Here is a 25,920-nt window from a genome sequence, read left to right as displayed (position 1 = left end):
CTAGTTACCACACCATTCCGTAGCACTAAGAAAAGATTGTGCCACACACTCTACAACGCCTGCTGTCTTGTTCTGGAATATTACACCATTTCTCTGTAGCCAAATGTTCCTTATAACTGAAAAGAACCCAACTAGCCAGAACTTTCGTACCTCTTGTCTCATAGTCATGGATCTCCAACTCTCAAAGTGATCTTTCAATGTGCCGGGAGCTGTCCACTCCTGACCAAGTTTCGAGATCCATCCACGCCACACCTGCCAAGAAAACTCACAAGCAACCAACAGGTGATGAACACTTTCAACGACTTTCTTACACAACACACACAAGTTATCATGTTGTCCCAGAATACCCAACCTATTAAGCATGTCCTTTGTGTTGACCCGGCCAATCAGAACGAACCAAGTGAATAGCTCAACTCTAGGCAGAACTAATCCTCTCCAGATCTCTTTTGTGAGTTTGTACCTCAGAATCTCCTCATCCAGAGTCGCTTCCTGCAACACCTGCACAAATGAGTTAGTCGTATAAACACCTTCCTTTCTAAATTTCCACACCACTCTATCTTGCACTGCTGCTATTAACAGATTGCAAGGCAAGTAGCATCTGATCTAAAGTTTCTGATTCCCACTGGCGGAGCTCCCGCCTCCACTGAAAATTCCATATCCACTCTATCCCATCCCAGAACCCACAATCCCCAATAGGTGATCTTTTTTGGCTTGAAATCAAGAAGAGTCTCGGATAAGCGTCTTTCAACTTTCCTATGTGCAGCCACGTATCCTCCCAAAATCTGATAGTCCTCCATCCCCTACCTCTATCGCTAGGCCATCTATCATCTTCTGCTTTACTTGTTGCTTCTTTATTTGTAATTGACATATATCTTTCCATGGACCCCCTCTCACTGGTAAAGTATGAGTAGACAGCAACTGATTTGGGTTCAATCTATTGCAAGAACACACGATCTTCTTCCACAATGGACAGTCCTCCTTCGAGAAACGCCACCACCATTTAAACAGTAAAGCAGTGTTACGAACCACTACATTACCCACTCCCAGCCCACCTAACTTCTTTGGTGCCTAGATCATCTCCTACTTCACTAGAGCCATGCCAGGCCGTTCATCATCCTTCCCCCAGAAAAACCTCCTCTGCAAAGTAATGATTCTTCGAGCAACTGCATTCGGCATCTTATACAGACTCAGATAATAAACTGGTAGGCTGTTTATGACTGACTTAATGAGAACTAGCTTTCCAGCCTTAATTAGAACCTTCGCTTTCCATAGGCTAAGCTTCTCTTCCACCTTCTCTATAACCGGCTTCCAAGTTTTCACTAACCGCGGATTTGCTCCTAGGCAAATACCAAGATACCTTACCGGCAGGGTTGTTTCCTGGCAGCTGATGCGTGAGCATCTTTACTATCTTTTCATAGTGAATTTGCATCTAATTTGTTAAGTTTAATTAAGAATTAATTATATTTTAGCCACTATGGATGCTATTTTGATTTTTGTGCAATTTTATTTATTTTAGGTAACATTCGGCTGGATTCGATGGAGTTTCTGCAACACAAGAATCAAAGGAGATGGATGCGAGGAGCGACGCGCACACGTGCCTGACGCATGCGCGTGAATTGGAGGTATCCATGGCGACGCGTGATTCGAAACACCTCAGAAGTCTCTGATAACTTCTCACTGTCCCCTCCTCGGTCGGGCAGAATAAAATTGTGTCATCCGCAAATTGTAAATGTGACAACTCAATATTATCCCTACCTACCAACAGTGGGGAGATGCGACCGTTCCTTACTGCCTCACCTATCATTCTGTTGAGCACATCCACCACCAAAACAAACAAAAACAGTGATAATGGGTCGCCTTGATAAAATCCCCTCTCCATTTTGAATGCTTTTGACGGGGATCCATTAACCAGAATAGAGATGTATGCCGACTTTATACACTCCTTCACCCATGCCCTCCATGTACTACTGAAACCCATCTTCTCTAACACGGTATTAACAAAGCACCATTTAACTCCATCATAGGCTTTGTGGAAGTCCAGTTTGATAATCGCTGATGCCTTTCTTTCTCTTTTTAACCAATGTATCGTTTCGCATGCAATTAAAGCTCCATCGTGTATCTTCCTTCCTTTCACAAAGGCACTCTGGGATTCTCCAACTAATTCCGACATTACACTCCTCATTCTTTGTGTCAGCAATTTAGAGATAGCTTTATATACACAACCAACCATGCTGATTGGTCTAAGGTCTTTTATCTCCTTCGCCTCTATGAACTTTGGTGCCAACGCTACCCATGTGACATTGGAGTCTGCTGGTAGTCTCGCATGCTCAAAGAAGCTTAATACAGCTGTAGTGAATTCCGATCCAATCTCTCCCCAACACTTTTTTATAAAATTCATGTTGTATCCGTCATTCCCTGGTGCTTTCGAAGATTCACAGTCCCATATCGCCTCCTTCACTTCCTCTGCTGATGACATCACCTCTAAGGCTTCCGCTTCCTCCCTCTCCAGTCGGTTCACTAAACCATCTCTAAAGCTCACCGTCGGGGAAGCTTCCTGGTGGTACAAGCGCTTATAAAAGTCTCGAATCGCCACCTTTATCCTTGCTTGGTTCCTTATTAGTCTCCCATTAATAACCAAAGACTCGATTCTGTTATTCCTTCTTTTTGCCGAGGCGATATTGTGAAAATATTTAGTATTCCTATCCATTTTCTTGGCATACCGGGCTCTAGACATTTGCTTCCAGTGGACATCCTGCCTAACATACCACTTCTCACAGCATCTCACTAGTGCCCTTCTCCTTGACTCCAACATACCATCATGCAAACCACTACTCACCACTTCGTCCACCTTCTTGATCTCTTCTTCAAACTTTCTTATCTTCTCAGCTATATTCCCAAAGTTCTGCTTATGCCATCTCTGAACCGGAACGGACAACGCTTTCATCTTGTCTAGGAACTGTCCATTACCTAATTCCCTCCACTCTTCCTTCACCATTCGTAGAAAACCTTCATGCGTAAACCACGAATCCAAGCTCCGAAAAAGTTTTGGGCCATCAAACTTTCTGCTCTCTTCCATAATCAATGGGTAGTGGTCTGATAAACCTCTTGGGCCTCCCCTTAGTCGTGTTCCCGGATCATCTCTAGCCATCCCAAGGTAACAAGGCTCCTATCAATTCGACTGCACGAGCTCCCCCTAAACTATGTATACCTTCGATCATTTAACAGCAAGTCAACCAGCTCCATATCATTTATCCAAGCTCTAAAATCCTCCGCAGACGCTAATAATGTAGTAGCTTCTTTCCTTTCTTCCACATGCATAGTTTCATTAAAATCGCCCAGAAAATAGATCGGAACCTAGCATAACCTTGCAATGTAACTCAATTCTTTCCATACTACTATCTTCTCAGCTCTCACATATGGTCCATACACCAGACAAACAGCACACTGAAACTGATCTTTTATCACAACCCTTTCCACACACATCCATCTATCTCCTTTATAACAATTAGTCAAATTAAACACTGTTTCGTCCCATATGATCAACAACCCTCCGGACGCCCCAACTGAACTTATATACTCCCAATCAGCTCCATCTCTACCCCAGATACGCATAACATCAAACTTAGTTACAAACTCCTTTTTTTTGTCTCTATTAGCCCAAACATATCCAAGCCAAATTTATTTTTAAAATTCTTTAACATACTGAATTTTTCAGCACCACCTAAACCTCTAATGTTCCAGGAACTTATAGTCATTTAGTATTAATGTTCCAGGAATTTATAGTCATTTAGTATTAATAGAACACATCTGGTTGTGATACTTTGGTCTACTTCTTCTTATTTTCTCTTTTTTCTTTGCTTGTCGCTACTTTAGGGCCATTGCCTCATAGTTAGTATTCTAAGTAGTTAATTTATTCATGTCAATTTTAAAGTTCACCAATTGAGATATAAAATTTATAAAGAAAATAAAAATTGAGTTAATTGACCTCAAAGTTTAAATTAACATTTTTTTAGTAAACATCAATATTCATAGTCTCTATAAAATATATGTGATAAATCACATATAAAGAAATAAAGAAATCACCATACAATTAGTGTTTATAATAATCAGCTTATTGTGTTTTGCTACGACAATAAACAAATGACAAGAACAAACTTTATCAACTGTTGGTATTTATCTTCTTAAATCTGTGTTTACACATAGTCAGCTATATATTATACTGTCCAGAGTAAATTATAAGAGCTAAAGGTCTTGATCATGAATAACAATGATAAAGTATCAAATCACACTGTAAATATTATTTATCGTAAGGTCTTTGGCAACTTACTTCATGGTGTTAATAATTAACAGAAGATTTGGTGATTTATAATTTGTATTAATTTTTGTTTCTTTTTTTTTTTTTTTCTGTTTTTTCAAGTCTAGATTGATTAATTGTATTTGATGTTTTCAGCTATGTTTATTAAACTAGTAATACAACAAAATCACATGTGGGTGTGTTTGGCAAACGCCTTACAAGAGAAGAAGCACGTTTAGCCTTCTTGAAAGCTTCAATTTTAGTTTGGCAAATTTTTGATTCATGAACGCAGAAGTGATTTTGCTTTCAAAACCATGGTTTTCAAAAAGCTACAATTTTAAGCTTCTGCGTTTCACCAACGGGCTTCTAGCTATCAATACTCAATCTTTATTTACTTTTTACCAACTTTATCCTTTATACATATTATTATATTATTTATGAAATTCTTATTATTTTTGTTTACATGAATTCTCTTTTTTTATTATTTATTATTTTTATTTTTTATTAATTATTTATTTGATATTATACACTTTTATAATTGTAATTTTTTGTATTATTTTTATTATCTTTTTATAATATGATTTATTGATTCTATTAGGTAAAGTAAATTAAACAAAAAATTAATTGTAAATAATAATAATAATAATAAATTATAGTATACTAAAAAAGAGTATTAAGAGTATTAAAAATATACTATATAAAAAATATCATAATTTTTTTTTGATTTATTTCAATTACTACCAAAATAAATATTTAATTTTTTTATTATTCTTAGTACTCTCTAAAATTTATATTTTGTTAGTTTTAATTAAAAATATATTTTGCCAATGTTTATATATTATTTTATTTTAGTGTATAAATATTAATTTCATTATAGAATTAATTAATAAGATATATTCAATTATCTAAATTAAAATGATAAGATAATATACAAAAATTATTTAAGTTGGTGTCTATTTTAGTAATTTTTTTATCTAAAAGTGATTTTGAGTAGTATAATCCAAACAACATTTATTTTATTATAATTCATTTTGATGTAAAGATTGCCAAACATAAATCACTTTAACACAAACTTACTTTTCATTAAAATCAAGTTTACAAAATCAATTTTATTCAAATTACCGTTTGTAAACTGTAATCCAAACACACACACAGAATTATGATAAAATAGAGTAAGTATTATAAATAGACTAAGCCTAATATTATCAAGGCTTTTCAGCAGTAAACATAATATAAGATTGTTGAGTTTTGCTTGAATAATTTGTAAGACCAGTTGATGTGCAAAGGTCCTCGATCTCCTCCTCTGTCAAATAGCTATAGCCTTGAGGACTCCTCTGCAAACCCAAAAAATGATTTACCTGGCTACTGCTCAAAGAAATGTTTTGTTCTTTATTCCGTTACCTACTTTTAATTTAGTATCTTCTATTTTTAGGGTTCTATACAAAAAAATGTGAAAACAATAAATGAAAATATAAAATATATTTTATTATTTCCGCTGTTTTCACTTTTCTTTGCAAAATTTTGAAAAACAAAACATTGGAAATAGAAAACAGAAATCAAAACCCGTTTAACATCTGAACAACATTTCAAGAAGAAAAAATTAGAGAGAGTAAAGTGTGATCTCCTACCATTAATTTTATAAGTGTGACAAAAAATAAATATAAAAGAGAGAACAATAAAGGATTAGAAATCACACTTTACACTTTATTTTTTTTAACAATTGAGAAGATCCATTCACATTTCAAGGGACATCTTCTTCAGCTTGCAAAATATTTAGAACTTAAGGCTTCAGAACCAATGAAAAAGAACAAAGATAACTATGATCTGAGTTTACCTCTCTAAAAGGGCGTATAATCCAGGGAGTTGATGAAGTGTAACGCAGAAAAGTGGTCCCCACAAATTTTCCACCACTTCTTAGTATCCGGGTGATTTCAGCAATCTTAAAGAGTTTATATTGGGGGAGTCATTATGAATTTATTTTGAAGAGCATGCAGATACAACAGATAAAGATAATAGTTGAAAAAGTCTAGGAGCCAGTATTTTTGTTGAAATCTGGCCAGCACTTAATCATAAAAAAAATAAGTAATCCTACACCATTAAAAATATTAATGATAGCTAATTGATGGCTAAATATCACAAATTCTGTTGGCCCCTAACATTTCTCGATAAAAGTCACCTTCGCATGAAGATATGGAGTATTGGAGTGCACAAAAGTAGTGCACACGGAGACAGCACATTTAGGAATTAGTTGCAATTTTTTTGTGTTGAAGTAAAGTAACATAATTACTTCTTCGCAAAAGAATTTATTCTCATCCAGAAGACTATGTGTACCATATCATAGATTTGTAAGATTATAATGTGTTCCAACCCGGATAATAGTCTATATGTGCAGGCTGTATACACAGATAAAACATTCATGTAATCATATATATGCATGTGTCATGTATGTATACATTTCTTCTGCACATAATAGGTTCATATATTGAGGAAACTCAACAGAAACTACTGTCAAGTGTCAACTTCCTCTTTATAATCTACTACTCAATATCTAAGACTAGAAATCTTGCTTTCCTGCTGCCCTAATTAGGTTAGACACATGTAAATATTCTGTTTCAACATACATTTTTCTTTCAGATTTTTTCTCGATTGCGATATAAAAATCTAGGCAACATTTTAATTAAGCTAGTATCTGAGTCCTGCAAAATGCTTGACACATTAAGATGCAGAAATGCAGTATATATGCACAAAGTAATACGTTAGGCAATGACAACCTTAAAGCAACATCATGTTTGTCTGATGATTAGCTCAAGCTTTCAATAGAAAAATTCACAGAAAATTTCATGTCACTAATAAGGTTTTGCCAGAATATTCTACTGTTCATAAGGCAATGGCAGCACTTACAGCATTGGAGGGAGATGGCCAACAGTGCAAGGCTGCACCAGCATGAACAGCATCAACTGAACCTGAAGGGAACGGAAGCCTAGAAACATCGGCCCTTACTAGAGCAATATTGCTGCAAAGTGTAACCAATGAGATTAATACATCAATGTCTGATTGAAACATTGAATTAGTTATCATTATGGAGGATTAAATTCAGATTTATGCTGAAAGAGGGGGAAAGTACGCTGTTGAAAGAGTGTCCTCTTTCTTAATGAAATCATAACACTGGCGAAGCATATTCTCTGAAAAATCTAGTGCAACGACTCCAGAATAACTTCCAGATTTAGCAAACTTTCGGGAAAATAAACCACTACCACAGCTGACATCGACAAGCAGACCACCTTTGGAAGATTCAAAGTACTCTTGGGCCACTCTGAACTGAATGAAAAAGAAAAGTTGATGAGCTCAATATATATTATGAAGAAAGCTAAATTAAGTAATAATAGAGAAAAAAAAAGAAAGGACTAGAGCCACATATAGATTCTAATGCCATTTTGGATAACTACAAATCTGCAATCAACATGATTCAAGCATACCTCTTCATCTGGACCAGGAAAGCCACTTTGCCTGAAGTTCTGACGCCAACCTCTCTCATATAAGAATGAAACAAGTGGGCTCCTAACATTTATATGGAAATGAAATCAATTGCATTAAATTACAACTTGTGGTGCATAGGTTGAGACAAAACCCACTCTGCTATTAATATGACAGCACCACAATGTCGACTATTCTTTGCCACTTTGCAATATGATACAAGGAGATTTTCCCCTATCAAAGGTTTTATATAGTGAAATACAATTATTGGCATTGGTTCATTTAATTACAGCACAGCTGGGTGTAATACATGGATTCCTTTCTTGAAAGTTGTTTACTTTATATAACAGCCAATGACAATTGTATTTCATTTAGTAGAGTTTCTGATTTAATTAACTAAAAAGATGCGAGGTTTGATTAATATAATTGTCATGATCGTAGTTGCAAAATGGTATAATACATTTTGTGTGATATGACTTCTACTATGGCATTGCTTAAAGGTGTTGGTGGTTTCCTTATAAGGATAGTATATCTATCTATTATCTATTACTAATTTTACAACCAAAATATACCACATGTCACTCTCTCATTGCAATTGAATTGAAATTTTTCCCACCAAAATTGAAGAGTAATGATATGTAACAAAGTTATCCCATATAAACAGAGTTGAATCACAATCTATTTATACCTGAAAAGCTCTGTTCGAGCTGGTTGAACTTCAGAGTAATCTCTCAAGCCAGAAGTCACAGTTAGATCTAAATACATGTCCTTGCTAGAGTAGAATTTATTGCATCCCTTACACTTAAATGCAGACCTGTAGATTGCTGATCTGAAGTTTCAAATGAATTTAGTATATTAGAATGAGACAAAGTTTAAGAAACATACAGAATTGAACACACCAAAACTCATGCATATCAGCTCAACCTACATCTTAAGGCCAGGAGGACCTTTCCGTTTCAGGGGCTCAAAGCATATTGGACAAGAGAAGACATCAACTTGTATTTCCTGCTCATTCTGTGTATTTAAACCCTGAAGGTTAAAATAATGATAATTCTAAGTTGGAATATTGGTTTGGGCATCAACTAGAAATTGATATAAAATAGATATCCGTGTTATGTTATGAATGCACTGCAATGCCAAAATTCACGATGCATCTGAATTTAATATCTATGTCTATATAGACAAAGAGCTAAACAAATTTAGCACACTATTAATACAGCTAATAGACATTGGAGGAGAATTTCAAGCAATGCCATAAATTAAAGTTTTCAAGGAAAAATTTCAAAGTTTCATGTCATGGACTACCACTAAAAGTTTAGAATCTAGAGTACTTAACAAAAAATCTAGAGTACTTAATAAAAAATTGTAAAGCATCACAAGAGTGTGAATCAAGCCTAGAAATTTTGGCATGAAGCACACATTTGAAGTACTGTATAAAGGCCATAGGAGCCTCGGATTTGTGCATACAATATTAGTAATCATTTTCATCATCAGTATCTATTGTATAATACATCGTCACATAATAGGTATCATTTTCATTCATTCCAATATCAAATTCACTTGATCACTACATTTCATCCATCCATATAGCCAAAATTTATTTTCTCTAGAACTAACAATGGACATGAACCAATGGACAATAAACCAAATTTGAGTTATTTAACAAGGAGAAACTAATGTACTCCAACAATTTCAGATTCTCCTGTCACTCAAACATCAACGTTACTTACTTTCCCTAAAATTATAATCAATAGTCTCAGTTATTGGTACGGGAGACCATCTTAGCATTCCTAGCTAAACCACATAAGAAAGAAGGATTAAGTCAAATTACAGCATCGGAAATCTGCTACCAAGCAAATATCACTAGTAATAAAAATCAACACTTTCATCTCATATAGCTAGAGATGCCGTGAAGACGGAGAAATGCCTCTCATTATCCATACACTATTCATAATTTTATTAAGTTTATATTTTATCTTGTATACCAATTGTGACCCTTGCCAACAGTCATATCTAACTATGTAATTGTAACTCATGAGGCTTCGTTTAGAAAGCAGAACACAAATTCATCCATTAGACATTTTCCAAACAAGAAGGTTAAACCACAATTACAAATTTCCAATCAAATCCTTTGCAAAGCTTTCTCTCTTTTCGAATCAGAATCATCTGCACATGTAATCTATTAAACTCAAAAAGAAGGAATATCATAAATTTTACATTTCTATAATATTTCGTTCGTCACCTCTAGTAAATAAGGACTACTATATGTAAAATGAAGACTTTTCACTGTCATGACATCAATTAATAAGAAAAAAAAAATCAAAATATCATAGTTCAAAGCTATTGTATCAACCTTTGACTTTTAGGTAAAAAAAAAAAAAGAAACATTAACTCTAAAAATTAAAGTTGTCAGAGTGAGAGGGTTTACTGTACCGACTCTAGAGTAACAGCCGAACTTGCATGAATAGTTCGTTGGGACTTGAAGCGGAGGAGGTGAGGGAGGAACTGGGGTTTCGAAGAGAGGAAGGGGCATTTGCGGAATTCCGCTTGACACAACGGGTGGATGAATGGAGCAGAAGAAATGGCCATGGCCTGAGAACTATGCCGCTAGTTCCTGATCGCTCGTCCAAATAGAGATACATTTATTTTGTTTTTTGTTTTTGTTTTTTCTTTTTTTTTTGTTAAAACTTGATGTATGAACTATGTACACGTTGAACAATGAGAGGCAAACACGCGGCAAGTGGGATAACATTAAACATGTTCAAAATTCGTTTGGAGAGACAGTGGGATTTTTTTTAAAGAAAAAAGTTTAATAATAAGTCAAATTTATTGTTTTTTTAGTTTAACAATTTAATAATATAATTTTAATTTATATTTTTAAATATTAATAACTAATTATTAATAAAAAATAACAAATTTTACATATTTTAAATATTTTTTAAAAAATAATTTAAATATTTTTATTTATAAATATATAATTTTAAAAGTATAAATAACGTACTCTAAAAGATAAAAGAGATACGATCAAATTTATGTCGTTTATAACATAAATAAAAAATTAACCAATCTTTATATATGTACTCGAAATTTTTTATTTGTAGAGTTTGACATTTGTAAGTACTTAAATCAATTTATAAGTAATTGGCATGACCCAACTTATGTGTTCTTTCCCAACTTATGTGTTCTTTTTGAAAGTTGAAAATTTTTATTATCTTTGATTTGTAAATGCATGAGATTCAATAGTTACATAATCAAACACAATGACTATAATATTATTTTACTAGAATGGTATCTATGCTCATTTCTGTTTTATTTTTTTTATTTGGAATTTAGTGAGAAAATTAAAAAGCTTTTTTTAAAATATTTAGATATGTATTTATTTTTGTGTATTTTAAATCTTAGAATGTCAGGTAGACAAATAAAGTTTTAAACAAATGGACAGACTATTTGATAAACCAAAATATTTTACTTTTTAATCTTGTCAAAACTTCAACAAAGATGTCTCTAAAGCGTGAATTATTAGTATATAATCTAATAATTGTCTTTAAATGAATAATTATTAGTTTCTTCACTTCATTTATTTATTGAAGAGTTTATGATGCATCTATTTTAATTATGTCTCTCACTTCTTGAGTCTTTTTCTCATAACTACTTTCGTTTCTTCAAATTCAAATTGAAAATCATATACAATTGCAAACAGATAGAATGATGGACAAAGGAGAAGTATACTTTGTTTTTAGGAACAGTAATGTTATATGGACAAGAATGACAATGCATAAAAAGTAATATTTTAGATCCCAGCCAACACTTATTTTTTAAAATTTTATTCTTATGGTATTTCATCTTATGCATATTTAATTTGAATTGCCAATTAATTTAAAAATGTATCCAAACTCAAAATTTTGAAATTGATGTCACTGTTTTTTTTGGTGACTTATTGATGTCACTGTTTAATTCCTTTGATTTTATCTGTTGATACTTAATATGGTAAAAATATTTCGTTTCAGATATTATTTGTCCTTTAAAACTAAGTGACTTAAATATTTACAGGTTTAACAATTTTTAAATAACTATTTATGAAAATATATGAGATTTTGTTGTAATATCTATTGTGTTATATACTCTTTCATATCTTTTACTAGGATGAACTTCCACAAATTTATTCTGTTACCACCACTATTCATGCTTTGCTTCTTATTATATGTATCATATTTTCTCTTGTTTTTTATTGATTTTCTCTTCACAAGTCTTTGATTTGCTATTATGAGTGTTTATTTGGGCGTCAATAAATTAATAAAAAATATATTTTTTAATAAAATTTTTTATTTTTTAGTATATTTGATAAATTTTTAATAATAAAAATAAAAGTATTAGAAATTTTTTTTGAAAAAATACAATTTATATCTTTTTAAAAGAATTTTTTTTTTAAAAAATATTTTTCACATAATAAATGAACAAAAAAATATATTATCTTATTTTACCTAAATATAATTGATAAATAAAAAAATTTATATGAAATATTCAAATATAAAATTACTTTTATTTTTGTAAAAGATTTTTTAAAAAAATATCATTTATAAAAAGATTTTTTTTCGAAAATGGTGTCCAAATAAATCCTAAGAATATAAGTGAAAAAGAACAAAAAAAAAATTAAATGAATTTAACTATATAAATATTATTATAGTAGGAATGTGATTTAAAAATACGTAAAGAATTGTTAGAGGTAATGATATTATTTTTTTGTTTGTATTTAATCATATATGAGGTCATACACTTTACATGGAATGCGCTCTTACTTCATCCGAGAGGCCTGTCTTCGTTCTAGTAGTGGGCAAATCCCCTGTTCTTTTTGAAAGACTAGGCTATGGGACTGATGAAATTTCTTTGTTTAACTTTAAACAGACAGACGGATACGTAGTGGAATAAGGTGCTGCCACTATAGGTTCGAGTAAGCTGACTGGTCTAACCTCAGATTATAGGTCAATAAGTGAGACAGAGGTTACTGGGGAAAGGCTGAGTTTTTTTTTTCTCCAATACATCACCTTTGTTTTGCCAGGGTTAATATTTATATAGTCTGAATTGATGAAAACTCATGAAGGAATGATTGTATTTTTGGGATTTTAAATTTTATTCCTGCAACTTATAGAGTAAGAATAGGCTTTGGTAATTAGTATCGCATAAAAGTTTAGAATCATAGTGTTAGTAAAAAATAATTGAATTCGAAGGAGGAGGTTATTCGAGTAACCAAGTGAGTTTTTGGTAGGAAGTTGGTGTCGAAAGAGACGTATTCAGGAACATTAAGTAAGAGTCCAATCGACTTAGCGAATCCAAGAGGTATTCGACAAAGAAGATCGAAGACTTTGAAATCAAAAGAATTTCTGAAACCATCACATGATTAAGTAAAAGAGTGAGAATGGTTACTTATGTTTTCGCTCACGTGGGAGTTTCCTTTAAATAAGTATCTTCTTCTCATACTAAAGATTCGATCTCTTCAATCGAATTTGGTCATGGTTTAAGATCTTCTTATTTACATAATTCTAATGATATTGTTAGTCAAATTGTTGTTGAAATAGCAGAAGTTCATTGTGTTGAAAATGAAGTTGTTGTTAATCCAACAAATAAAAAAGTTCGTTTTAATCCTATTGAATCAGTTTATTTATCTTTTGATTGCATCTATGATTTAGAACATTTGGGTTTTGAAAAATACTCAGTAAAAGATGATGAATATGCAAAAGGGTTCAAATCATAGGATCCCTTAGAAGAAATTAATTTGGGATCTATTGGTGATGTTAAAATTACTTATATATCTAAAGGTCTTGCGACCCCATTTTGAACTAAATTATACCATCTGCTATTGATTATCATGAGATGCCTGGTCTCGATCGTTCTCTTGTGGAACATCGATTAGCGTTGAAACCAGACGCTCGACCTGTAAAGCAAACGCTTCGACAATTTGCTCCTGAAATTAATCAAAAGATTAAAGAAGAGATTGAACGCTTGATTAAAGCGAAATTCATTCAAACCGCTCGTTATGTTGAATGGGTTTTGAATATTGTGCCTGTGATGAAAAAGAATGAAAAATTAAGAGTGTGTATTGATTTTAGAGATTTGAATAAAGCCACTCCGAAAGATGAATATTTTATGCCTATAGCAGATATGTTAATTGACTCTGCTACAGGGAATAAAATTCTAAGTTTTATAGATGGGTTATTCAGGATATAATCAGATCTTCATTGTTGATGATGATGTGTCCAAAATTGCTTTTCGATGCCCCGGAGCGTTGGACACTTATGAGTGGGTAGTTATGCCATTCGGTTTGAAAAATACTGGTGCAACATACCAACGTGCTATGAATACCATTTTCCATGAGTATATTGGAAAATTTATGGAAGTATATATTGATGATGTTATGGTTAAGTCGAATTCGACAACTCAACACATCGATCATTTGAAAAGAGCATTTATTACTATGCAGAATAAATGATTAAAAATGAATCCTTTAAATTGTGCGTTTGGTGCGTCAGCAGGGAACTTTTTAGGATTTGTCATCAACAAAAAAGGAATTGCTATCGATAAGAATAAGGCTGATGCAATTCTAGCATTATCCCCTCGTAAGTCGAAAAAAGAACTACAATCTTTTCTTGGAAAAGTCAATTATCTTCGAAGGTTCATATCGAATCTTTCAGGTCAAACTCGAATATTTGCACCTTTAATAAAACTAAAAAATGAATTACCATTTCAATAGACGGGAGAACATCAAGAAGCTTTCGAGTCAATTAAAGCTTATTTGTCCAAAGCGCCAATAATGATGAATGTTCACCCTCATGAACCTTTGAAACTATATATTGCCGCATTTGGAAACACGATTGGGTGTATGTTAGCTCAGAATGATGAGAATGGCCATGAACGAGCTGTTTATTATCTTAGTCGAGTTTTAACTGATATTGAGACAAGGTATTCACCTATTGAAAAGTTGTGTTTGTCTTTGTATTACGCTTGCACAAAGTTAAAGTGCTATATGGTTGCCAGACCTGTGAAAATTATTGCACAAACTGACCTCGTTAAATATATGTTGACTTCTCCGATGTTACGGGGTCGACTAGGGAAATGGATGTTGGCATTAACAGAGTTCGACTTGCAATATGTTCCAGTCAAGGCTGTGAAAGGATAGGTCATTGCAGATTTTCTAGTTGACCATTCAAATAACCTGAATGACCAGGGGAAAAATATAATTGACGTCCATGTCGATTATTAGAAGTTATATTTTGATGGTTCGAAGCAAAAAGATGATGCAGGAGTGGGAATTTTGATTATCTCACCAGAGGGAAGTCCATTGGAATTTTTGTTTTGAGTTAAAATATTCTTGCTCGAATAATGTGGCTGAGTACGAAGTTTTAATTTTGGGCCTTGAAATTTTGATCGAAAAAAGGGCTTTAGAAGTTCAAATCCTTGGGGATTCTCAATTACTTTTTGAAACAGTTGTCGAAGGAGTTCAAATGTAACAAAAATATTTAGCAACGGCATGGATTGTTAACTTCCTTTCGAAAGGTCTCATTAGTCCATATTCCGAGAATTCAGAATGAAATTGCTAATGAGTTGGCTCAGATTGCTTCGAGATATAAAATAGACCCAGAAACACTAAGAAAATTGGCAAAAATTTGCCAAATATTAGTGCAGGTGGATGAAAGAGAAGTTTTGTGTTTGGATGCATGGGAAGATGATGATTGAAGAAAACCTATTGCTGAGTATTTAAAAAATTTCCGTATTCAAGTGGATAAAAAAATAAAGTTGAAAGTAATGAATTTTGTATTAATGGCTGATGAGTTATACAAGAAAGGAATTAATGGAAGTCTTTAGAGATGTTTAAGTCAAGCCGATAAAGATATTGCTTTAGGGGAGTCTATAGAGGTATATGTGGCGCTCATCAGGCTGTGATAAAAATGAGATAGGTTTTACGTCGAAATCATGTTTATTGGCCTTCGATGGTTAAAGATTGCATCAATTATGCAAAGGTGTGTCAAGAGTGTCAACGCCATGGAGTAGTGCAACAGATCCCAGCATCTGAGTTGCATTCGATCATTAAGTCATGGCCATTTCGAGGTTGGGTTTTAGACCTAATTGGGTTGATACACCCTCGTTCATCGAAGAATCATAAATTTATCTTGGTAGCTTTATATTATTTCATGAAGTAATCATAATTGAATTCGAAGGAGGAGGTTATTCGAGTAACCAAGTGAGTTTTTGGTAGAAAGTTGGTGTCGAAAGAGACGTATTCGGAGACATTAAGTAAGAGTCCAATCGACTTAGTGAATCGAGGAGGTATTCGACAAAGAAGATCGAAGACTTTGAAATCGAAAGAATTTCTAAAACCGTCACTTGATCAGGAAAAAGAGCGGGAATGGTTACCTATTTTTCGCTCACGTGGAAGTTTCATTTCAAATTAATCAGTTAAGGATACGGCTATAAATACCAGAAGGCTCGAAGTCACAATGATTGGAACTTTTCTTTAGAAAACACTCAAGCACACTCATATCCCAGCGACTTTCTGATTCTGCATTCAAGTTTCTTTTCTGTAGGGTTCCTTCCATTGTTTTCTATCTTTTTAATTTATATTTTTTGCAAACTTTACTTTCCTTGCAAATTCACTTTTCGAACAACATTTAATTTCTTTGCCAAATTTCCATTTCAGCATCTTTAATTTCTATGTCAAAAGTCCTTTGACTCAATCGAAAGTAATTTACCGCTTTATTTAAATTCAATGCAAATTATTTTGATTTCAGTCAATTTAATTTTCAAATCTTTATCTTTCATTCTTTCAGTTTTTTTCTTTAATTTTTGTCTAATTCGAGGAACTTTGATGAACTTCTAGAAAACTGGTATTCGCAAAAAAGAGGAGTAGGTTTCGTTCCCAGACTATTAGAATCGAACCACCGCCGATTTACTAAAAATCAACAAAACACATAGTATCCATTTAGTAGTTACTATGCCGATGCTTAATAGTGATCTTGATCTCTCATCTTACAAAAAGGTTCCCACTTTTTGCCAAAAACATAGTAATTATTTTTTTTATTTTTTAATCTTTATAGTTTTTGTTTTAACAGTATTTATTGTACATGTATAATTGCCTAAAAAATTAAACTCTATCAATTGTTATACAGATATATGAAGCATGAGATAGAGTTGTTAGTATCACTCTCTTTGCAGGTCCTTTAGTATTGTCTGGCTTTTTGAGATATATTCATTTATTTTTATCAAAAGCCAATGTTATGGTGCTGAAATGAAAAATTTTCAGCACTTACTGAAATGATGCTGAAATGAAAAAATTTTAGCATCTATTGAAATGATGTGGACATATGTTACTAATGACGCGTGTTAGCATGAATGTGATAGGATAAGAGATGAACTCAGTGAAAGCAGCAGTTAATAGGAATTTGTCTGAGACACATGACGTAATTATATGAGTGATTAATTGAGTGAATTAGGTGATTAATTATTTTTTAATTTTTAAAAGAATTGAGGGTTTTTTGTGAAGATTGTGTGTGGCCTTTCTTTGAAGAAAAAGTCTCTGTGTGAAAACTTCTATATAGTTCAAGCATAGCTTATAAAATCCTCTTCACTAATTTATATGTAGGTGTTGTCCCAAGACAATCTCTTATAATACGTGTTAGTCACGTGACACATAAATAACCAAGTCTAATTTAACATAATTTATTTTTCAATATTTTACCACAATAATTCAAACATTATTTAATCCAAATTACTTAATTAACATTTCTGAATGTAATAAAAGAATATATATTTTCAATTATAATGCCTTCAAACCATATTAATCTTATAATTGGTTATAGACAGGGACATATTCAAAAATTATAATATAGAGGAGTCGAATTTTAGATGAATTTTTTATTATATTTTTTATTTCATAAAAATAATTAACATATAATTATTGAGTTAGTTTTTTAAAAGGTTTATATATATATATATATATTATAAATTGTTTTTCACATCAATAGTATAAAATATAATAATTTTAATAATATATTATAAAATTATAAAATACTAATAATTTATAATGTGTTTAGTTAAAAAATTATTACGTATCTTATTAATTAAAATTAATTCTTTCAAAAATTTTGAAAAATTTGAAAATAAATTATAAATTATTAATTATTTGAAAGACACGGTACCCTTATAGAATACAAGATAGTTTTTCTTTTAACAACGTAATTAGAAGTTTAATGAGTATTTTTTATAAGAAAAGATTATCTAAAGTATACAATGTGGTTATCAAAATATAACTACATAAGTCATTATTAATATTCTATATAATAATATAAATATTAAATATGTTAATATAAAAGAAATTAAAAATAGATATAGAGATTAATATATAAAATCTAATTTAAAAAGTACAAAAACTTGAGGGTATGATATTAAATTAGTTAAGTGAAAAATATTAGTGAGAGACATAAATTCATCACATAGTAAAAAATAATATATATATATATATATATAACTACTAAATTATACAATTTTTTTATTTTTTCAAACACATATCCCATATATAAATATATAAATGTAATTTTTTAAAATTTTGGGAGAAACCCCTCTAAGTCTGTTTTTAGTTGGCAAAGTATTAGATGGTCCCAAAACGTTTGAACTATTAAATGGTCCCATAATAAAACATGTTTTTTAAGTTTTTTAATAATTGCTAAATAATCATTTTCTAATTTTAATTACAAATTAACCCCATATATTTTATTTAATTATAAAAATTATTTTTTATTTTATAAATATTATTTTATCATTCATCTATTATGTTTATTAATAATAAAAAACAAAAACAATACGAATTAGATCTTTCATTGATCATAATAACTTTTTGGCAATCCCAATCGATTAAAAGTTTATCTTTGATCCGTTACATCCGTCGAGGGTTGTGAAATCGTATTTCTTAGAAATCAATCGATTGGATTAACAAAACAATCGATTGAATTTTAGGTTTCCCATAACTCAATCGATTGGACTTCAGGTTATCACAAAACAATCGATTGAAAGTTGCAAGACAGTATGATTTTCGCAAAAATCAATCGATTGGTCATATTACCCAGTCGATTGAACGATGACTAGAATGTGGATTTTTTATAATTCAATCGATTGTTTATATTACCCAATCAATTGAAGACTTCAAAGCAACTTGAGGTCTCACAATTCAATCGATTGAAGTTTGTACGTGACATATGGTATATTCCAATTCAATCGATTGGTATGAGCATTCAATCGATTGAAATGTGACGTAAATAAATTTTTTTCTGCATTCAATCGATTGGTAAGATAATCCAATCGATTGAATTTTGAAATGCGCTATATATTAAGCATGGTAAACATGCGTATTCAGCCTCCCTCCCCTTTTTAAAACATAACAACACCATTTCTGCATAACCTCTCTTCTCTCTCTATATCCAGAAAACTTATCTCTTCTTCTTCTCCAATATCACCAATATCCACTCCAAACTACATATATATTATTAATCCTCATCCAAATCCCTACAAAACCCACCGAACCAATATCCCCAAAATGGCCAGAACTAAAAACGCCAAAAGAGTTAGGGTTGAGGGTGAAAGTTCTACATCTGCCAGACTAGTTGCTTCATCCTATTACATGGCAAGGTGGTTGCCATCTCCGAGGGCATTGAACAACTATTTAGAGAAGTTCGAGTTAAGGACAATTGTTCCTCCCAGGTACATCATAGTCGAGTTCATTCATGATAGACATTATAATTTAGTTTGGAATGCTTTGCAAACACAGCGCTTGACGGATTTTGTACAAACTAAGGATGATTATTATCCCCACTTGGTTAGGGCTGTTTATAGTACTTTAAATTATGTTGTTCCTGAAACTGATGAAGATGATGAGGAAGTAATGCCACTGTTTGAGTTTGATTTAGGGTCACGACATTATAGAGTTACTTTAGAACAATTAGCTGAACAATGGAATTTAGTTTATCACGGGGCAAAATTTACTAGAGGTATTGTGGTAGATGAGGAATGGAGTGAATATAATAGATTGGTTGGTTTGCAGAGTCTGCAGTATGAGGATCTACATATGGATGCTAGAGGTAATATAAGTTGCAGTAGTTTGGGTAATGAGCAGTGTATATTGATGTATTTGTTTTCATACATGTTGATTCCAAGAAAACATAGTGCTTTGGGCTTTGGTGACTGGAAAGAAGATAAACTGGCCTTATTTTATGGTTCATCATATGCTTGAAATGAAGAGAGGAAAATCAAGTGTTGGTTTAGGATATGCTTGCCAATGGACCAAGATTTTCAAATGGCTTGGAATTGACTTGAGTGAAGAGAAAAGTATCGTCTTGAGTAATGTAGCCAAGATTGATGACAGCACGCTAAGACAGATGGGAAGAGATCTGGATGCCTAAGAACCTCAAATCCAAGGACAACCACAAGACCTTGAGGTGCAAGCACAACCCCAGGAATTCCCACCACCACCGCCTCCGTCGCCAACAATGCGAGATTTGATGGATGAATTGTGAAGCATGAGATTATACATTGAGGGACAATTTGCTGAGATGAGGCAGCGTCAAGACAGGTAAACTGAAGCTATCAATCATCTAGGAGAAGCAATTGATCTTTTATACACTAATCTAGGCATCACAAACCTAAGGGGCATCTGGACCATGAAGAAAATGTGTCGAAGAATGAAAAAAATTTGTTTCAGGGTCTTGAAATTATTTTAGTTGTTCTTAAAATCAATTCATACGCATTTAATCGATTGAATTAGGAAACCAATCAATTGAATAATGCTTGCAATCAGAAGTTTGTATGTATTCAATCGATTGTTTTGTTAGTGAAATCGATTGAAGTATCTTCAATTACTGATTCAATCAATTGTTTTGTTAGTGAAATCGATTGAAGTATCCTCAATTACTGATTCAATCGATTGGTAAGTGCTTGAACACATGTAGTGCTATTCAACTAGTTTGTTCCTATTTTTATTTAATTATTAGTGATCCATCCAATATTATTATTATTATTTGAGTATTTATTGACTTAAAAATAATTATAGATAAGATATAATCATATGAATTAATAAAATTCACTTTGTTAAATTTTAAAATTAAAATCAAAATAAAATTCAATTTCTATTTGATTTTAACCAAAAGATAAGATAACATGAAAATTTGTAGAATTGTTCACTTAGTTTAAAAATTTTAAAAAATATAGAATTAAAATTTGACTATCTTTATTAGGTGTATATATATGTGCTCACTCCGACTAATTTTTTATACTTTAACAAATTATTTTAAATATTTGCCATTCAGCCAAATTTACTCATACAATATTCTTCAATTGATAACAATCATAGATACTCCTCTAATGAAGATTTAGTGCCTAATGATACATGTAATACACAAAATATGTCACTGGCTATAGACTGTGATCTTAGCACAATTGATCTAGTTAATCAGATGTGAACTATAGTTCCTAATGCTAAGGTAAGACGTAATAGATTTTTAATTTTTAGTAGAATTTATTATGAATAATTAAATCTTTTATGTTTTCTTTCTACATGATGACTTAGTTATTAATGATGATGTCAAAGATTTAAATAAAAGTGAATAATTGTCTATTAAAATGGAAGAGGTCCTCCTTAGCATGCAAATAATTTAATAGGCAAATAGTAATTAAATTTATATTATGTAATACATTTTATATATTATAAATATTTTTCGCTATTAGTTGTGATTAGATAAATCTGTCTTATTCCATTGACAATCTCATCAGAACAACCATCATTCTTTTTGTATTTTTACATTTATATGGAATTATTTTACCTAAAATGCTTGCAGTCAATGAGAGTTGCAAACATGACTCGGGACGAAAAAATTGATAAAATCCTTGAATCTATAAGCCGCATTGAGACAATGATGACACAACTGAATCTGAACAATGATTTCGAGACTCCGACCAAATTTTCTTCACACAAGACAAATCCATTCCTAAATAGATTGAAGGCTAAGAGTTCGGATATTGATATTCATACTGCTATATCGGATGATGAAGATGATCTTATTGAACTGGACAAGAGGTCTTTCACTCACGATGATGTGTTCAACATTGACATCAATATGGACAAACCAGTATCCCCAACTGTAAGAGCTACAACAAAAAAGAAAAATATATCAAAGGTATATGCATGTGTAGTAAAATTCATGCATCATATTTATTAGTATATTCCTAACATGATAATAAGTGTTTACTGACCTATTTTTTTTCTTAGGGTAAGACTATTATGGGGGCACAGAAAAAATTACCGTTCACTCTCTCAGGTGGAGTTAGAAAGTCAAAGATTAAGCCCAAATTATTCAATAAATTCAAGACCTGTTTATTTCTTTTCCATTACCAACGTAATTGCCTCTTAGGCACCAATTTTTAATTATCTAGTTTGTTGTGAGTAGTGCTAATTAACCATCTAGTCTACAATGAGTATTGCTAATACTTTTGTGTTAAACCTTGTAGTTAATGAAGTGTAAATTTATGCCAACTCCAACCATGCATCTTTTGGAAGATCAGATAAAGGCCTGTACATATGCATTTTCAGCCTCGCTAGATCCATCGTAAGTTATTTTGATATTATCCGTGTTGTCGATCAATGAGAACAATATCTAATGTGTTTTGGTTTTTAATTGATACAGTGAAGAACTTGAAGTAACAGACACAATCAAAGCTACTAGATCAGACTTTGATCATTTCGTACTTGACAGACACATTACTGATATGGTACACTAATCATCTATTAATTAATTTATATTTGATTTTTCGCACAATCTAGTAATATATTTGGATTATGGTTCAGATGCATTGATGATCAATCTGATGTAAGTTTCAAGACAACATGGTAACTTCCACCGAGTTTTATGGTATGTTCTATAACACCTAACAAGATAATTTTACTGATTATAAGTTATAAATGTAATGCTGATAAAGAATCATGCTTTATCATGTAGTAACAGTTATATGAATGCATTAATGTTTTTAGGTGGATGTCTTCAACAAGATACATTTAAAGCAAAAGATGCAACATTATATATACAAATTTATGCAACCTACTGCTGATTTAAAATTTGTAAGATTTTTTTTTGGATATTCTTTGTTGAATATTGTTTTTCCTTATCAACATACATAACTTACGGGCAAATTTTATGGTCTAGATATATGTTCATATTCAAGAGGGTGACCAATGGTATCTAATGGTAATCTCGGTTGACGATCGCATAATCTATCACTTGGACACCTATTTTAATGATGACAGAATTCACTATCGTGAACGTGTTATCAAAACACTAATAAGGCCAAAAAATTTTTTATAAGCTTATTTGCTGATATTTTGTTTTTATTATTTAACTAGTTAATTGAAATCAGGCAAACGTATTGGAGCAAATCATCATGTTGAACTTTTACAAGGATGATGGCATTCAAGAGTATAATAAACAATTTCATGACTACAAAATTATAAGGCCAGAAGATATACCTCAATGTAGTTCAAGCTGGACCTCTGCAACTTGGGCAATGAAGTAGATGGATATGACTTTTGAGTTTAAACCAAAGGGTAACAATAAGGTTAGCAGCTTTTGCAAATCTCTAATATTTATACTATATTTTTTTGTACTAATTTATAATAAATAAATTGCAGCTTGAGGAGTATGATATACGCATGATAATCGCTGTGCATTTACTCAGGAGTCGGATCAACCAGAAGAAGTCACAAATTATAGCGTCGGCCAATGAGTTTTAGAATATGCACACAAACCATGAGATGTAAAGATAATAGTGGTAATCTAGATAAATTACAATACTTTGATTATTGAGTATTTATTTGTTAGGTTTGGTGGATGTACTTTTTTAGTTATTTTTTAATGATTTCTTAAATAGATATTTTTTGTTTTGTGGCTTTTACAATTTTTCTCTATTTCTATGCTCTATATAGATATCTTAGTTTAAAAAAAACTCATATTTTTATGATGAAGTAATATCATTTTCATTTATTATTTCAGCAACAACGCCATACAAATATTATGTATGGTGAATTATATTTTATTTTATACAAATAATTTATTTTTAAAAAAGAGCCCATTTTTTTATTTATGTGCATTCTATTTTTAATTTTTTATGTTTTCATATATTCAAGATTTGAACTAGTATGATAAATGATTTTTCAAGCCACAAATGGTTTCTTTTTCTTAAATCCTCTTCCTTATATTTGTAAGACGTATTTTAGACTTATTTATATTTGTGAGGCATACGTTAAACTTATTCAAGTCCAAAATAATAAGAAATTTCCACTAATAGGGATTACAAGAAATCTATTAACTGATACTATAATAAAAACCAGTAGTGAAAATAGGAGAAGAATAAGAAATTTGAGTGAGAAAAAAAATGAGAAATATTTTATTTAACATAACAAACAATATATTTGTTTCATTTCCATCTAATAACTCCATCGATCTCCTCTTCTGCATTTTTTCAGCTGTATCCTTAGCTGTAAAACCACTTTCAAATACTAAATAGAACTTTTGTAGATTTAGAGGTTTTTTTTCATCGTTCTCATCATTGACACTATACCACTCACAGAAACCACTAACATAAAAAATTAACATAAATCACTAACAAAAACCACATGCAAAACCATTAACAAAACCACTAACAAAATCACTAACATAAACCACTAGCAAAACCACTAACATAAACCACTTGCAAAACCACTGGCATAAACCACTAACATAGACCACTTCCAAAACCACTAACAAAACCACTAACATAAACCAACAACAAAACCACAAACAAAATCACTAAAATAAACCACTAGTAAAACCACTTCCGAAACGATTAACAAAACCACTAACATAAACCACCAACAAAACCACAAACAAAACCACTAAAATAAACCACATGCAAAACCACTAATATAAACCACATGCAAAACCACTAACATAAACCACTACAATAAACCACATACAAAACCACTTATAAAACCACTTGCAAAACCACTAAAAAAAACTTTAACTACTAACCTTGTCGTTGATGACCCCGACTATATGAGCAACTCCATCCGAACGATATAGTCTTTCCGGATCGTCCCACATCGGCTTAGTATCTGCTCGAGCCTTTGTCGGAGTGAATCTGGGTTATTTTCTCTAGGATTTGGTGGGGTATGAATTTGTAAAAGTGATTCGAATGAGGGTGGTTCGAACTCCTTTTATAGGCGAACCAAGTGTAATTCGAAATACCCCAATTCGAATTATTACTATAGCTAACAAATGAGTAATTCGAATCAGCTAGATTCGAATTACTTGGGGTTTCGTCCTTGGGTGTAATTTAAATCACCCTGATTCAAATTAAGCTTTGTGTGGTTGATTCGAATTAGTGAGTGTGTGTAGTTCGAATTTAGGTGATTCGAATTACATGTAAATGAAGTTCGAAACAAACTAATTCGAACTATATAGAAATGTGCATTGATGAACCAGTTTTTGGTTTGACTGATTTGTGTAATTTTCTGCTACCCTTGGCTTAATTAAGTGATTTGCCCTATTTTAATGTGATTAATTTTACCTCAAACCATATATTTGGGAATTAATTATAGTTAATTTAGTTTAATTAATTAAATAAAATAAAAATATCTTCAAGAAAAAATTACATCTATCAATTTTTTAATTAGTTATAATTGATTTAGGGTTTAGTGTAAATATGCATTAATTAAATCAATAGTTGTATAATTTATTTGTTATAATTAATTTGATTTAATTTATTTGTTATAATTAATTAATTGATTATAATAAATTGTGTAATATTTGAATATCTAACTAAATTAATTAATTGATATAATTAATTCACGATAATAAATTAGATTTAATGCATTAAAAAAATAAATTAAAAAATATTTTTAAAAATATACCAATTCAACTCCATTATTAAGTATAAAAATTTAATTTTTATATAATAAAATCAGTATATATTTTCATATACTGCACGAAATAATATATAAAAATATATATAATTTTTTATTAAAAGATTAAATAAAAATTATATATTATAATTATTACTATAAATATTTTATAAATTATAATTAAAAT

At 31.4% G+C, this 25,920-nt stretch overlaps 2 protein-coding genes across 3 annotated transcripts; both read right to left on the bottom strand.

The window, feature by feature from the left end:
• On the bottom strand, positions 1-2,995 carry LOC140174319 (uncharacterized). Its single transcript, XM_072198753.1, has 3 exons — positions 1,760-2,995; positions 578-934; positions 1-489 (listed from the first exon to the last, which is right to left on the bottom strand). The coding sequence occupies exons 1-3, from the start codon at positions 2,993-2,995 to the stop codon at positions 1-3; spliced, it is 2,082 nt and encodes a 693-aa protein (XP_072054854.1).
• Positions 2,996-5,355: 2,360 nt separating this feature from the next.
• LOC112702775 (uncharacterized methyltransferase At2g41040, chloroplastic) lies at positions 5,356-10,460 on the bottom strand. 2 transcript variants are annotated; one of them, XM_025753950.3, is made up of 8 exons: positions 10,202-10,460; positions 8,697-8,797; positions 8,457-8,597; positions 7,771-7,852; positions 7,419-7,612; positions 7,196-7,307; positions 6,129-6,233; positions 5,356-5,628 (listed from the first exon to the last, which is right to left on the bottom strand). In XM_025753950.3, the coding sequence occupies exons 1-8, from the start codon at positions 10,355-10,357 to the stop codon at positions 5,500-5,502; spliced, it is 1,020 nt and encodes a 339-aa protein (XP_025609735.1). In that variant the 5' UTR covers positions 10,358-10,460; the 3' UTR covers positions 5,356-5,499. The 2 variants fall into 2 exon arrangements, with proteins under 2 accessions (XP_025609735.1, XP_025609736.1); XM_025753951.2 differs by having other exon boundaries at positions 8,697-8,782; positions 10,202-10,413.
• Between the last annotated feature and the right edge of the window lie 15,460 nt (positions 10,461-25,920).

The sequence above is a fragment of the Arachis hypogaea genome, chromosome 7 (genome assembly GCF_003086295.3).
Source record: "Arachis hypogaea cultivar Tifrunner chromosome 7, arahy.Tifrunner.gnm2.J5K5, whole genome shotgun sequence".
NCBI classification, from domain to species: Eukaryota; Viridiplantae; Streptophyta; class Magnoliopsida; order Fabales; family Fabaceae; genus Arachis; species Arachis hypogaea.
The sequence above is the reverse complement of the archived record's forward strand: the minus strand, read 5'-3'. Positions and strand labels throughout refer to the sequence as shown.